Below are 15,322 nucleotides of genomic sequence, written 5' to 3' on the forward strand. Positions count from 1 at the left end.
ATTTATTTATTTATTTATTTATTTATTTATTTATTTATTTATTTATTGGTAGGTTTTTTAAAAAAAAATACTATAGCTGTACTATTTTTTTTTTTTTCTTTTCTCAACCCACAATTTAATAATCTCTCAATATAATAACATATTACACAATACCCCTTTTAATTTTTTTGTTTTTCAAATAATATTTTTTCATACAAAAAAAAATTATTAATTCAAATTAATAATTAATTCATCACGCTGAATTTTGGAAAATCATTTTTTTTTTTTCAAAAAGGTAGGTCTTTTCATTATTTTATATTTTTCTCCCCAATTAAAGAGGTTTGGTCATAGTTTTTTTATTAAAAAAAAAATAATAATTGTTTAAAATTATTATATTTTTTAAAAAATACAGATATTTCTTTTTTTTTTTTTTTTTTTTTTTTTTTTTTTTTTTTTTTTTTTTTTTTTTTTTTTTTTTTTTTAAAATTTTTTTTTATTTAAAAAAATTTTTTTTTCCAAACATTTTTTTCTTTTTTTTAAATTTTCTTTCAAAAACCACACAATTTTCAAAATAAAAATATAGAATCGAAATAATAATCTATATTTATTTTAATCTTAATTTATTGTAAAAAATTATTTTATGTAAATATTATTATTTTTTTTTTTTTTTTTGTTTTTGTAATTACTTGTATCCAGTATTATATCTTATAAATCAATATTTCATTGCGTAAAAAAAAAAAAAAATAAAAAAATAAAAAAATAAAAAATAAAAATTTCAATCGGCTGAATATAACCCCCCAAAAAAAAAGAGACAGCTGATTAATTATTTATCTTTTTTTTTTTATAAATTACACAAGAAACACATTTCAATTAATTTATTTTTCAATCAACCATCCGTTGTCATTATTTTTTTTGCCCATTTACAAAATTCATTCCATTTTTTATTTCAATAATTTTTTTTTTTTAAGATAATAAAATACCCAAAAACCACATATAACCTCAAAAAAAAAAAATAAAATAAAAAAAAAAAAAATAAAAAAAAAAAAAAAATTATCAATTATTGTATCACATCTTTATAAGAACTTTGTTATAGGTTTTTCAATTTTTGAGAAACCTTACCCTTTTTATATTAAATAACATCACAAACACTTTTTTATTAAAAAAAAGTAAATTTTCATTTAATTTAAACAAAACATATAAATTTTAAATTTATAAAATTTTTTTTTAAAAGAAAATAATTATATTATTAATTAAATATTTATGATTTGATCAACCACATAAAAAGCGCTAAAATATTTTTTAAAAAAAAAAAACACCACATTCAAATAAAATATACAACAAAAAACAATAATAATTTTTTTTTATCTCATTTTTATTTATTCAATCATTACAATTATTTATCATTTTATCATTCACTCATTTATCATTTCACTCAATTCATTTCAATCAGTTTAATCATTTCAACAGTTTGGTGGTTTGGCAAATTAGGCTTTTTTTTTTTTTTTTTTTTTTTTTTTTTTTTTTTTTTTTTTTTTTTTTTTTTTTATGGGAACCATCTTGTTGTAAATATCTCGAAAACTTATTCTATAAACCATAGCTTCTAACATCAATTTTTTTTTTTTTAAACAAAAACAATACAATCACATAACAGATTTTTTTTTTTTAAAAAAAAGTTGTGAACAACACTTTCATAAAAAAAAAAAAATAATTCAAATTATTTATTAAAAAAAAATTTCTTTTTTTTTTGTTGTTGAAATCACATTTCTATTCAAGCAAGTTTGGTTACTTTAGCAAACATTATATCCCATGCAAAACTATCACCACCAAGTATGTATCTTTATTTTGTTAATAGAGTTACTATTATTTTTTCATATTTTTTATTTTTTTAAAGAAAATATTTAAAGATATAGTAACTAAACAAAATTTTAATTAATCAAAAAGTAATTTACTAATACAAATTGTTTTTCTTTATTTTTTATTTTTTATTTTTTATTTTTATTTTTATTTTTATTTTTATTTTTATTTTTATTTTTATTTTTATTTTTATTTTTATTTTTATTTTTATTTTTTATTTAAAAATTATTTTTATTACAAATTTCAATATATTCGTTTTTAATTCTTTTAATTAAATTTGCTTTTATTTTTATAATTTTTTTTTTTTTTTTTAAAACAAATTAATTTTTTTTTTATTATTTTTTTTTTTAATTTATTTCAAAACCCCAACCCAAATAATTAAGAATCAAATGAATGTTGACCAACAACAACAGCAACAACATCATCAGCAACCACAGCCTCAACCGTATTATTACATGAATCAAGAAAATGGATCAAATTTAGATATTAAAAAAGAAATTATAGATAATTATCCAGGAATTGATCAAATTGATAAACATTTACAAGGAAATCATCATTATCAGCATCAACCACACAATGGTCACCACCAACAACATCAACACCAACACCAACACCAACACCAACACCCACATCAACATCCACATCAACATGGACATGGACACCAACATCAAAATCAGCACCATCAACAAATGCATCATCAACAAACACACCACCATCATCATCATGATAACTCTGTTTCACATTTAGCAAATTCTGATTCAATAGAGGAGTCTACATCATCTTCATCAAGTAATTTGATGGCTGGAAATAGTAGTTCATCAAACCAATCACCAAGAATAACCTCACCAAGTAATAATAATAACAACAACAATAATAATATTCAAACAGTCCCAACTACCTCCACAATCAACCAACCATACGAAATCCCTGAGATATTATTAGTACCAGGAGATAGACCACCATTTATAACATCATTGGCAGACAATATACTTTCAATTATTTTGGGTAAAGCACATAAAGATGACCCAACTTCAGTTATTTATACAAATATTTGTTGTGTTTGCCGCCAATGGAGAAGAATATCACTAGAAAGATTAACCTCGTATGTGTACCAATTACCGGCCGATAAAGTTATTACCAATTTATTCAGTAATTTTGCGAACAATATTTATCCAAACCTCAATTCATTACAATTAAAAGTTAGTACACCAACATTATTTGATGTCTCTAGTTTTGTTAGACTTTTAATGACAAAAAACACTACAATTACAACCTTAGAACTATCACAAAATGGTATTGGTAATAAAGCTGCCCATTGTATAGGTGAATGTTTAAATATAAATTCAACTATCACTCACTTGAACCTTAGTTTTAATTCAATCGGTAATGAGGGTGCAGAAGAAATCTCTAAAGCATTACAAGCCAATCAAAAATTGGTCAATCTGGATCTTTCACAAAATTGTATCGGCCTTAAAGGTTCAAAAGCATTAGGAACTGCTCTCCAAAATACTCAATTTTTAACTACAATTAATCTTTCAAAGAATAGATTTGGTGCAAAAGGTATTGATTTTATTATCGAATCCATTGGTAAAAATACATCAATAACAAGTATTGATTTTTCAAAGAATGACCTTAATGAAAAGAGTTCGCAACATCTTTCATCCTCAATTAAAAAGCACCCATGTCTTTCGTCACTCAACCTCTGCGATACCAAATTGTCATCAGACTCAATGAAAATACTTTCTGAAGGTATTAGTTCCAGCCAAACTATGTCTTATCTCGATTTATCTAGAAACGAATTTGGTTATAAAGGTTTAAAGCCTTTGGCTTCTGCCTTAGCTTCTTCTCATTCGATAACCTATTTAGACTTAACCGGAAATTCAATAGGCGATAAAGGTGCAATTCTTTTGGCGGATGCTCTTCAACAAAATAATTCAATTAGGGACTTGTCATTAGCATTTAATAATATTGGTATGACTGGTGCTATTTCCATAGGTTCCGCCTTAAAAGTTAATCAATCACTCGAAATTTTAGATCTATCCCTTAACGCAGAGATTGGCCAAGGTTTTTCATCAATTGCTGAAGGGCTTTGTTACAATAAGAAAATAAAAAAATTATCAATGGGAACAACTGGGTTAGGTCCGCAAGGTGCCAAGTTTTTAGGCGATGCTCTTCGTTATAATTCATCCATAACAGATCTCCAACTACGTGGTAATGAAATTGGTGATGAGGGTTGTAAAGCTATAAGTGAGGCATTCAAACAAAATAATAGCGTTACAGAGCTCAACTTATCAGGTAACGGTATTACCAATGAAGGTGCTAAAGCATTAAGTGAAAGTATTTTTTATAACTCAAGTTTAACATATATCCAGTTAAACCATAATAATATTAACCCTCAAGGAGTACAGTTAATGAGAGAGACTTTGGCCATTAATTTTATTGTCACACAGGATTCATATTTTTTCCCTCCAACATCAACAACTACTGTATCAGGTTTATATATTTATAGAAATAATAGTCATAGTAGAAATAACAGTGATAGTAATAGTATTTTGCGTATTATTGTATAATAATTTTTGTTTTTAATTATTTTATTTATTTTTATTTATTCAATTTATAATATTTGTTTCAGTTATTAAAAGTAATAGTATTAGTTAATCACCTTTATAAATTATTTTATTATTTTTTAAAAAAAAATTTTTTTCTTTTTTTTTTTTTAAAAAAAAAAAATTCAGTTCGTTATTAAAAAAAAATCAATATTTTCAATAGCAACATCAGTAAATAATCAATATATCAATATCAACTTTCAAAAAAAAAAAAATAAAAAAATAAAAATTCATTATATGTATAACCAAAAATATATATAATATATATACCTCCAATATAATTCAGTTTTTTAAGATTTCTTCACCAAAAAATTTAATTTTATTTAAAAATGAATCAATAATCAATTATCCATCTTTTTGATATCATTTAATATTTATCATTTGGTTTTTGGGTTTTTTAATGGAAATCAGCAAAAAAAAAAAATTATTTAAAAAAAGATAAATAAAGTTTTTTATATTTAAAATTTAAATTATAAAAGATAAAATCTAAAACTATTTATTATAATAAAAAGAAAAAATAATGGGTAAAAAATATTTCTTTTTTTTTTTTTTGTAAAAAAAATTATTTATTTTTGACTTCTCTTGATACGCGAGTCTATTTTTCCACTTAACAAATTACTTCTTTTTTTTTTTTTTAAATTTTTTGATACCCATTTTCATATAAATCACCCTTTTTTCAAAAGTTTTTTGAAAATACCAAAAAAAAAAAGAAGTTTTTTATAAAGATATTAATCTTTTGTTTTTAAAAAATTTTATTTATTTTTTTAAAAAATATGGTTGAGTGATAAACTGTTTTTCCATTTTTTTTTTTTCCACTTTTTTTTTTATTTTTTATTTTTTTATTTTTTTTAATTTTTTTATCACTATTCAACCAATTTAAATAAAACAGCTTCGATTGATGCACCAGGGGAAAAAGCTAAAGCTATACCATACTTGTAACCAATTGATCCTTCTTCTAGTAATGCATTGTTTTTATCTAAAATCCTACGCAATACATAATAAGTTGAAACACCAACCATATTTCCATATCTTTTCATGACTTCGTAAGAATCTGATAAATCTTCTGGCGACAAACCTAAGCCTTCATGAACTGCACTGATAATTTTAACCCCACCAGGATGAGTTGCAAAGAATTCCAAGTCTTTAAGTTCCAATTGGTTTTTATCTAAAAATTCATCAAAAGCTTGTTTGATGTATCTATTAATTGCTAATGGTAGCTCTGGTCGGAGATCTAGATCGAGTCCACTTGATGACATGAATAGTGTGAGAGCATCTCTTGAGTCTGGCATGAGGTATGACATGTCATCGATTATTTCCATTTTGTTTTTCATGGTTAATCTAGGTTGGCAAGTGATTAATGTACCAACACACCCATCTGTGAAAATACATTGAGAAATTAAGTCACTACGTTTTCCAAAGTCAAATTTCATACATGTTGATGAGCTTTCAACGGCTACAACTAAAACAAATGTACCTGGACGAGATCTAGCATAAGCACTTGCAGCTCTCATACTGTTGATTGATGCACCACAACCCATAAAATTTATCATTGTTCTACTTGTATTCTTACTGAGACCTAAACGATCAATTAGTATGACGTCAATGGATGGAGCCATAATACCAGTACTTGTGACACCAACAACATGACTGATTAATAAAGGATCTATACCAGCTTTCTTGATAACACTTTCACCAGCCTTAACAACTGTTTGGTATGTGGCTTCTTTAAATATTTTAACTCTTTGACCAGCATCTATTTCATTAAGTTCTGCCATTGTTAATTGATTATTAAAGCAGTATCTTGAATTGATTTTGCATTTATCATAAATATTACTAATAAATTCTTTTTCTTCTGTTAATTCTAAAATTTCATTCAAAACATCTTTTTGATAACGATGATGAGGGGCAGCAACAGGTGAAATTTCATATAATACAGTAGCTAATGAGTTTGGATCACTAAAGTCATGTTGTTGTTGGTTATTTAATGATAAAATATGAGATTGTGATGGGACTGAAGTTTCGGTTTTGTTTTCTCTTTTGGCACTTGGTGGTGGTGATGTCATTAGTTCTTTAGAGCTTAATTTAAGTTTATCCTGAATACTATCCAAAATTAATGGTTTTATATCATTTTTGCTTGAAGGGGATTTATTTGGAATTAAATTTTGGTTTATGAATTCTTTTTCTTGAATTTTTGAAATAACTTTTTTAATTGAATCTTTACTTTGATTATTGTTCTTTTTTGGTTCCATTTTATTCTTTTTCTTATTTAAACTTATATTACTACTCTCTAATTTTGATTTTATTAATCCAGCTGCAGTTTGGATATTTGAGTTATCAACTAATGTTAAACTTGGAATTAGAACATTGAAGATTTTTTGAATTGAGTTTGATAATTCAGATGATAATAAAGAATCAATACCATAGTTATTAAATGAGACATTATTAATTAAATCTTCTTGTCTTATCTCTATAATATCGCATACTATGTTTCTAAGCTTTGAGATAATATATTCTTCATCTCCATCTATTTCTTCTTGTGATTCATTATTGATATCTTCATCTTCTGGTAAATCTCCCATATTGTCATTGTCAAAGGATGAAAAGCTAATTTCTTTGTTATCTTTAGCAGTTTCGATATTAAGTTCTTCAAAACACTCTTTGCCTCTATAAACTTTAACAGATTTGATAAATCTATCCATAATGGCTTCTCCAAATATTTTAATTGATCTTGTATTTGTTTTCATAATATAATTGATACCAGAAACCAAAATTGATAGGTTTTCATATGGCATAACTCCTATAGATTTTAAAAGGTTGATTACACGATCATTTGATGCCATACCAACTTCTGGAATTGATGTTAAATGTATACATGTTGCATTTAGACCCATAGAATAACGTAAATTTGTTAAACCTTCAACAAATTTATTGGCAGCACAATAATTACTAAGACCAATATTTCCTAGAACAGTTACAAGTGACCCTACAGTAACAAAATGGTCCAACTCTAAATTATGGATTAATGATTGGTTGTGTAAATTCCAAGCTGATAAAGCTTTACTGTTATACATTGGTAAAAATGAGTCATTTGTATGGTTTGGAATCTTTCTATCACTAACTAAAGATGCGAAATGGAATATGCCTTTTATTGGTGGTAGTTGAGGGTATTCATTTATTAATTTGCTAAATAGTTTTTCTACATTATGACTTGAAACTAAATCACATTTCTCTACTATAACATTAACATTGTTTTCTTCGAGTTGATTAATCAATTTGACTTTGTTTGGGTGGTTTGAAATTCCATTAATTGAAACCAATACAACATTTTTAATTTCAGAGTTGACAGCAAAATCTTTTAATAAAATTTGAGTTAGCCCACCTGTTCCAGTGAAAATATAGGTAGCATTAGCTTTAAACATTTGATTTGAAAAGTCAATAGTTTTTAATTTTTCGTTAATCATATCATCCCAGTTGATTAGTATTTTACCAATATGATTTCCTGCAGACATAAATCTAATAGCTTTTACTATATTGTAGTTTTCAAATATAGTTTGATCTAAAGCTTTAAGTAAACCTTGTTTGAATAATGGCAAAATATCATTTATCATCATTTCAGCTAAAAATGATCGCTTGTTCTCTGTCATTTGAGCAATATCAACGGCTAAAAATGATAAGTTATTTCTGAAAGGTAGGAGACCAATTTTTGAGTTGGAATATATATCTTTTTTACCAATTTCTACAAATCTGCCGTAATTTGATAATGTTTGAATACTTTTTTCTAAATATTCACCAGATAGTGAGTTTAAAACTACATCCACTCCCTCACCACTGGTAGAATTCATAATTTCGTTATAGAAATTAAGCGATCTTGATGAATAAATTTTAGAAGGATCAATACCGAAATTCTTAACCAAATATTCTTTTTTATCATTGCTACCAACAGTTGCAAATATTTCTGCACCAATATATTGAGCAATTTGAATGGATGCTAAACCAACACCTCCACATGCAGAATGAATAAGTACTTTTTCATTTTTTTTTAGTCTACCTTGAACAACTAAACTATACCAAGAGGTTAAAAATACAATTGGAATTGTACAGGCCCCTTCTTCAGTTAAATTTGAGATTGGAAATACGAGATCAGCATCGCATGTTACAAAAGAACCCATTGATCTAGACATATTAATACCAAACACTCTTTGACCTACTTTTAAGTGAGTTACTTCATTGCCAATTTCAGTTACAATGCCCGAGAATTCATCACCCATTGTTGATAAATGAATTGAATCATAATCTCTTCCCAGTGATTTTAAAATATCTCTGAAGTTTAATGAACAATATTTAACTCTAACTTGGACTTGATTTGGTTTGCATGTTAATTGTTTGACTTGTTTAATAACTAAATCTGAAATTACACCTTTATCAGATAGTTCAACCCTATAGTAATTGTTTGAACGGTCTATTGTATTTTTTGATTGGTTTTTATTACCATGGATTGAGGTTAGTTTATAGCTATAAACTTGATTCTTTCTGTATGCTACCTCCCATTTATATAGTTGAGTAGAGTTGATTTGTTGAGTGACTAGGTTACAATCTGTATCTTTTTCAATATCAATCATTGAACATTCCATTAATGGATATTCATTAGAGAATACACGAGCTAAACCAATAGTTTGATATTGATCCAAATTGATTTTTTCGTTATTTGTTTCTTGGAATACACTTTGGGCTCCTTCTGTGATCAAAAAGAATCTACCTTTTAAATTATTTTTAATAATTGATTTTTCTAAATTTAAAATTGAAATGTTTGATCTTTTAAACAATAACAAAGTTTCAGGATCTTTTTGATTATCATAGTTGTCAAATTCTTTTGATTGAGTTTCTGAAGAGGATGTATAGAAGTTTGGTAATAGAATGAAGTTTGTAATTGATAAACCTTTGTTATTAATAATAGCAAATAATCCGTCATAATCAGATTCATTATCTGTATAGTTTATAATTATTCTATTGTTATATTGATCATTTTCATTTGGTGGAGGTGAAACTATGAAGATTTTATCTTCATCGTGGCCATTATCTATTAAGCTTTTGATGGTTGAGTCTAATAATGGGTTATTGTTTAAGTTTGTTGAACAAAATATAATAGTTTGGTAAGAGTCTGTATATTTTATTGGTGTAGAAATTGAAATTTCATCTTTGTTCCATTGATATTCTGATAAAATAGATATTGCTTGACTTTCATTTTCATTTTTTAAATTTGAGTGTGATTTTTCAATTGTTGTTGTCTTGTTACTAGTATGGTTAACTTTGGAAACCAATTTCATTTGTAAATCTTTTATTTCTGCAATAATTATACCATTACTATCAAAGATTTGAACACTTGTTGAGAAAGAGTTGAATGTTGGGAAAGAGTTAACTTTTGATAAGCAATGAAGTGGGCTATTGATATCAATAAATTGATTCTCTAAAGAAGGTAGGTTTAATGAATATGAACCTATTTTGGTTGGTAACCAAAGACCTTTTTCTTTATTGCATGCTGGAATAAAGGCTGATTGGAGGATAGCATCAAAAAGACTTGGATGAATACCTCTAAAGTCACATGAAAGATGTGTTGAAAGTTCTTTACATTTATTAAGTTCTAGGTATGAGTACTGAGTGTTCTCATCTATTAAAGTGGCCTTTTTAAGTGATCTAAAAGATGGTCCATATTCATATTGATACTCTAGTATTTCATTATAAAATTCATCAGAGTTGTTGAATGATTTTACACCTTGAATCGATGATAGTTTTGAATAGTTGAATTTACTTGATTTTAAGTAGTCTGATCCATAAATAATTGTACCACGAGCATGAATATTCCATTTTTGAGTTGGTAAAGTTGATTGAACACTACCAATTTCAAACATTGTAGCATCAGAATTGAAGTTTACACCAATAATATTTGACATTTTACTATCGATTGTTATTGCTGAGGTAATTTCAAAATCCTTAATTTCAAATGATTGATTAACTTGGAGATCTGCAATAGATGAATAAACCAGTTCAACAAAGAAAGCAAATGGTACAATTGGTATCCCTTGAATTTTATGGTCATTGAGGTATTTGAAACGTTCTTGATTTAATCTAACTTCAAATGATGGGGTAACTGAGAATAGTCTCTTTTCTAATGATGAAAATTTTGGTGGGTTAATTCTATCAATTTTTTTTTGATTATTTTCCATCCAGAATGAATCTAATCTCCATTTTCTTGGTGGTAGTTTAATAGCGCAATAGTGTCTTGGTTCATAGAGAGTCTCCCATTTGATATCAATACCAGATATATAAAGTTTTGAAAGTAGGGTTACAATACAATCCATTGGGTTGGTGTCTTTAGAAAGGGTTTGAAACAAAAGAACTTTTGAGTTATTAGATTTAATTAATTGATTTGTAAAATAAGAAACAATTGGATGTGAAGAAATTTCAACAAAACCATTTACAACATTGTTCTTTAAAATTGAGTCCATTGATTCTTTAAAGAGTACTGCTTCACGGATGTTTTTCCACCAATAGTCTGGTGATAAAAGAATTTCTTTACACTCGGTTGATGTAAAGAATCTTCCATATGTAGTTGAATAAAATGGGATCAACGATTCTTTTGTTTCAATATCACTGGGGAATAATTTATAAAACTCTTCTTTGATTGGGTCCATTAGGTAAGAGTGGAAAGCAGCATTTGTACGAATTTCTCTGTGTACCAAATTTTCTTTAGTTAAAACTGTTGAGAATTCATCCATTGAATGGTTGTCACCAGCAACTGCACAACCTTTGGCAGAGTTATTACCACATATTGATATTTTACCAAAGAATCCATGTTTAAAAATTAATGATTCTACATCTTCTCTAGATGAAATTATTACTTCCATTCTACCAGTGCCAGAGGTCTTGTTTTGTAAATGACTACGTAACCACAAGAGTTTTACCATATCTTCTAACGAAATAACTCCAGCAAAATAAGCAGCTGGCATTTCACCCAATGAGTGCCCGATGGTTAATGATGGCTCAATACCCAATTCTCTAAGTACAATAGATAAAGAATATTGAACGGCTGCAATCGAAGGTTGTGCTAACCAAGTTTCATGAATTGTATCGACTGAAACTGGTTTTTCATAAAGTTTTTCAACTATAGACCAACCAGAAACTGCTTGGAAAAGGGAACTGAATTTGTTCATTTCTCTCTTGAATGTTTTATTATTTAAATATAAATCATTTCCCATTAAATTCCATTGTTGACCTTGGCCAGAGAATATAAAACCTAGTTTCTTTTTATCCATTTTTTGATAGTTTTCAGAGTGATAAATTGTACTTTTATTTGATGGGTCAATTTGATCATTTAAAAATGATTTTGCTTTTACTTTGAAGTCATTTAAATCACTGGCCAAAATCACAAGTCTATTTGAAAAGTGGCTTACTCTATTTGTTGTTGAATAACAAATATTTTTAAAAAAATCTTTTGAAGAATTGGACTCTTCTAATTTGGTGATTTCATTTAATACATCATTAACTCTATCCTTTAAATCATTTTTATCTTGGGAAGTTACTGACAAAGTTACAATATCAAATGTATTTATACTTTCATTTGGACGGGGTGTAATATTTGAACTTGTATCGCTTTCACTTTCAAATGTTGTAAGAGTAGATGAAGTTGATGACAATAAAGGAGATGATGATGATGAAAATAAAGGTGTAGTTGAATTTGATAATGGGGAAAAGCTTGTACTATCGATATAGTTGTTTGGTTCGAAAGAAGATAAAAATACATTTGCATTTGAGCCACCTAAAAAATTAATTTATTAATATTTACTATCAAAAAAATTTTAATGAATTTAGAGATTTTGTATACATACCAACACCAAATGAATTAACACCAGCGATTCTTTCAATATCGTTCCATTCTTGACATGATGTTAAAACTTTTAAATTCAACTGTTCAAATGGAATCTTTGGGTTATACCCGCTAAATTTACATTGAGGTGGTAAAAACTTTTCTTTGATACATGCAATTGTTTTAATAATACCGCAAATACCAGATGCACCCTCTAAATGGCCAATACCCGATTTAACCGAACCAATTATTAATGGTGAGCTTTTATTTAGACCTATACTATTACCGATTGCAGACATTTCATTAGAGTCACCCATTTCAGTTCCTGTACCATGACATTCAAAATAACCAATTTTATTAAAATCGATATTTGACTCTTTGATTAATGATCCAATGAGACTTTCTTGACAACTTGCTCTTGGCGATGTTATACCGCTTGGAGTTTTACCATTCTAAAAATGAATTATTATAAAATTTAGTATGAAATTAAAATATAAATAGTTTTTACAAAAATAATGAAAACTTACACTATTATTACCTGAATTTAGAAATAATGAATAAATTTCATCTTTATCTTCAATTGCTTGTGACAATGGTTTCAATACTAATATACCACCACCTTCAGCTCTTACATAACCACTGGCTCTTGGATCGAAACTATAGCATCTACCATCGATTTCTGTATTTAATAAACCAGCTTTACCATAGTCTAAAGATTGTAAAGGTGAGGAAATAATATTAACACCTCCGACTATGCTACATTTTGTCTCACCATTCCATATTGAAGTTAAACCCAAGTGTACTGCAGTCATTGATGCTGCACATGCAGTATTAACTGTAATACTTGGCCCATTCACATCTAAGAAATAAGATAATCTATTTGATAAAAATGATGAATTGGTACCAGGTGTTGAAAATTGATTAATTTCACTAGAGTCAAATCCTCTTAAATAATCACTTGACGAGGATCCAATGAAAACACCTATTTTATTTCCTTTAATTTGATCTAAGGAAATTTTTGCATCTTCTAAAGCCTCTATTACAATCTAAAATTTATAAATTTTAATATTAATATAAAATTTCTGTTTGAGGCATAATAATGACATTTACAAATTTAAGAAATATCTAAAAAATTTTTATAAAATAAAAGAGGTGGGTGACACGGAAAAAAAAAAAAAAAAAAAAAAAAAAAAATTTTATAAAAAAAATTTATAGGCAAAAAAATTTCTTTTGAAAATTTAATATAAAACAATGTTTCTAAAAAAAAATTTATAGAGAAGATCATTTCCAAAAATAAACAAAATAATATATAAATAGGAAATTAAAAACAAAACAGATCAACTATTAAAACTTACGTGTAATAGCAATCTTTGTTGTGGATCAGTATTTTGTGCCTCTTTTGGAGAAATTGAGAAGAATTGGTTGTCAAACTTGTCAATATTTTCGATAAAACCACCGATTCTATTATTTAATTTAGGTTGTTTTCTTGAGATAACGTCAGCATTCCAACGATCACTTGGGATTTTTGTTAAACAGTCTTTACCGCTTTTAACCACTTTAACAAAATCATTGTAATTGTTTACATTTCCTGGGAATCTGCATCCTATACCAACTACTGCTATTGGTTCTTTATTGGTATGATTATTGTTAATAAAATTATTATTCATTTTATTAATTTTACTATTATTATTGTTATTGTTATTATTATTATTATTATTATTATTATTATTATTATTATTATTATTATTATTATTTATATTATTATTATTATTATTATTATTATTATTATTATTATTATTATTATTATTATTTTATTATTATTTATTTAATTAAAAAAAAATAAAAAAAAATGTAAACTTAAAGTACAATTAGTAATTAATTAATAATCTATTTTATAAAAATATATTTACAATGTACAAAATATATTTTATGTACTTTTAGAACTTTCTTTAATAAAAGAAGGTTATACAATTATTTGAATTAAATAAAAAAGAAATAAATAAATAATAAAAAAAAATATGAATTAAAATAATATTTATAATATTTGGTATTAAAAGAGAATAAAATTATTAATATTATAAATAATAAAATAAATAAAATATAAAATATAAAATATAAAATATATAATATAAAATATAAAATATATAATATAAAATATAAAAAGAAAAAAGATTAGATAATTAATAAGATTGAATATAGTGAAAAATATTAAAAAAAAAAAAAACATATTAGTTAATTTTATTAATTGGACTTCGATCTTTAATTAATTAATAACTTACAAATACAGTATAAATTTAAAAACCAAACAAATAATTATTCACTGCTGATAAGTAAACCGTTTGAAAAGTAGCTCTGTGTTTTTTTAATGTTAATAAAATATTAAAGTTAATAAAAATATTTTTTAGTTGTTTTTTTTTTTTTTTGATTTTATTATTAAAAGATAATTTTTTAATAAATTAATAGTATTAAGCTATGAAAAAAATAAACAATTATTTGTATAAATATTTATTAAATTAATAATGTGAATTGAAAAAAAAATTTTATTTATATTTTTTTTTTAAAATTATAAAAAATAAAAATAGTCTCTCTCCACACACACAATTAATATATAAAATATATATATTTATATAAATATAAAAATATAAAATATCCTTTATATAGAAAATATCTAAATAATAACAGTTGTTTCTTTATAAGAGGGTAGTGGCAATGTTTTAAAAAAAAAAAATTTAAAAATATATATAATGATAAAATCAAAAACCACTAAATCAGTAAAATTTACCTATTATAAATATAAAATGCACACAGCAATCAATATATTAGGATTATATATAGAATACTACTATAAATGAGTGGGGTATGAATGAACATGTGTGAGTTTATTAATAATTAATAATGTATCTATTTTTTTTTTCTTTTTTTTATTGTTGTTGTAATTGTTTTAATTATCTTGAAAAAAAAACATTGTTCATCTTATATTGATTGAGAAATGACACAAATAAACACCTGTCATGCATCCCCC

At 25.5% G+C, this 15,322-nt stretch overlaps 2 protein-coding genes across 2 annotated transcripts; one reads left to right on the top strand and one right to left on the bottom strand.

The window, feature by feature from the left end:
• Nucleotides 1–4,906, top strand: DICPUDRAFT_96020 (uncharacterized protein). The gene is made up of 3 exons (XM_003294312.1): nt 1–274; nt 1,631–1,806; nt 2,217–4,906. The coding sequence occupies exons 2-3, from the start codon at nt 1,786–1,788 to the stop codon at nt 4,401–4,403; spliced, it is 2,208 nt and encodes a 735-aa protein (XP_003294360.1). The 5' UTR covers nt 1–274; nt 1,631–1,785; the 3' UTR covers nt 4,404–4,906.
• Nucleotides 4,907–5,302: 396 nt separating this feature from the next.
• On the bottom strand, nt 5,303–13,967 carry DICPUDRAFT_159351 (uncharacterized protein; the record flags this gene model as incomplete). Its single annotated transcript, XM_003294313.1, has 4 exons — nt 5,303–12,252; nt 12,323–12,752; nt 12,828–13,346; nt 13,656–13,967. The coding sequence occupies 4 exons, from the start codon at nt 13,965–13,967 to the stop codon at nt 5,303–5,305; spliced, it is 8,211 nt and encodes a 2,736-aa protein (XP_003294361.1).
• Nucleotides 13,968–15,322: the final 1,355 nt, after the last annotated feature.

This window comes from Dictyostelium purpureum (assembly GCF_000190715.1).
Source record: "Dictyostelium purpureum unplaced genomic scaffold DICPUscaffold_545, whole genome shotgun sequence".
Lineage (NCBI taxonomy): Eukaryota > Evosea > Eumycetozoa > Dictyosteliales > Dictyosteliaceae > Dictyostelium > Dictyostelium purpureum.

Coding starts and splice junctions, on each gene's coding strand:
- DICPUDRAFT_96020 (XM_003294312.1), top strand. CDS start 1,786: ATGCAAAACTATCACCACCAA. Junction 1,807..2,216: donor TGCAAAACTATCACCACCAA/GTATGTATCTTT, acceptor CAAATAATTAAG/AATCAAATGAATGTTGACCA.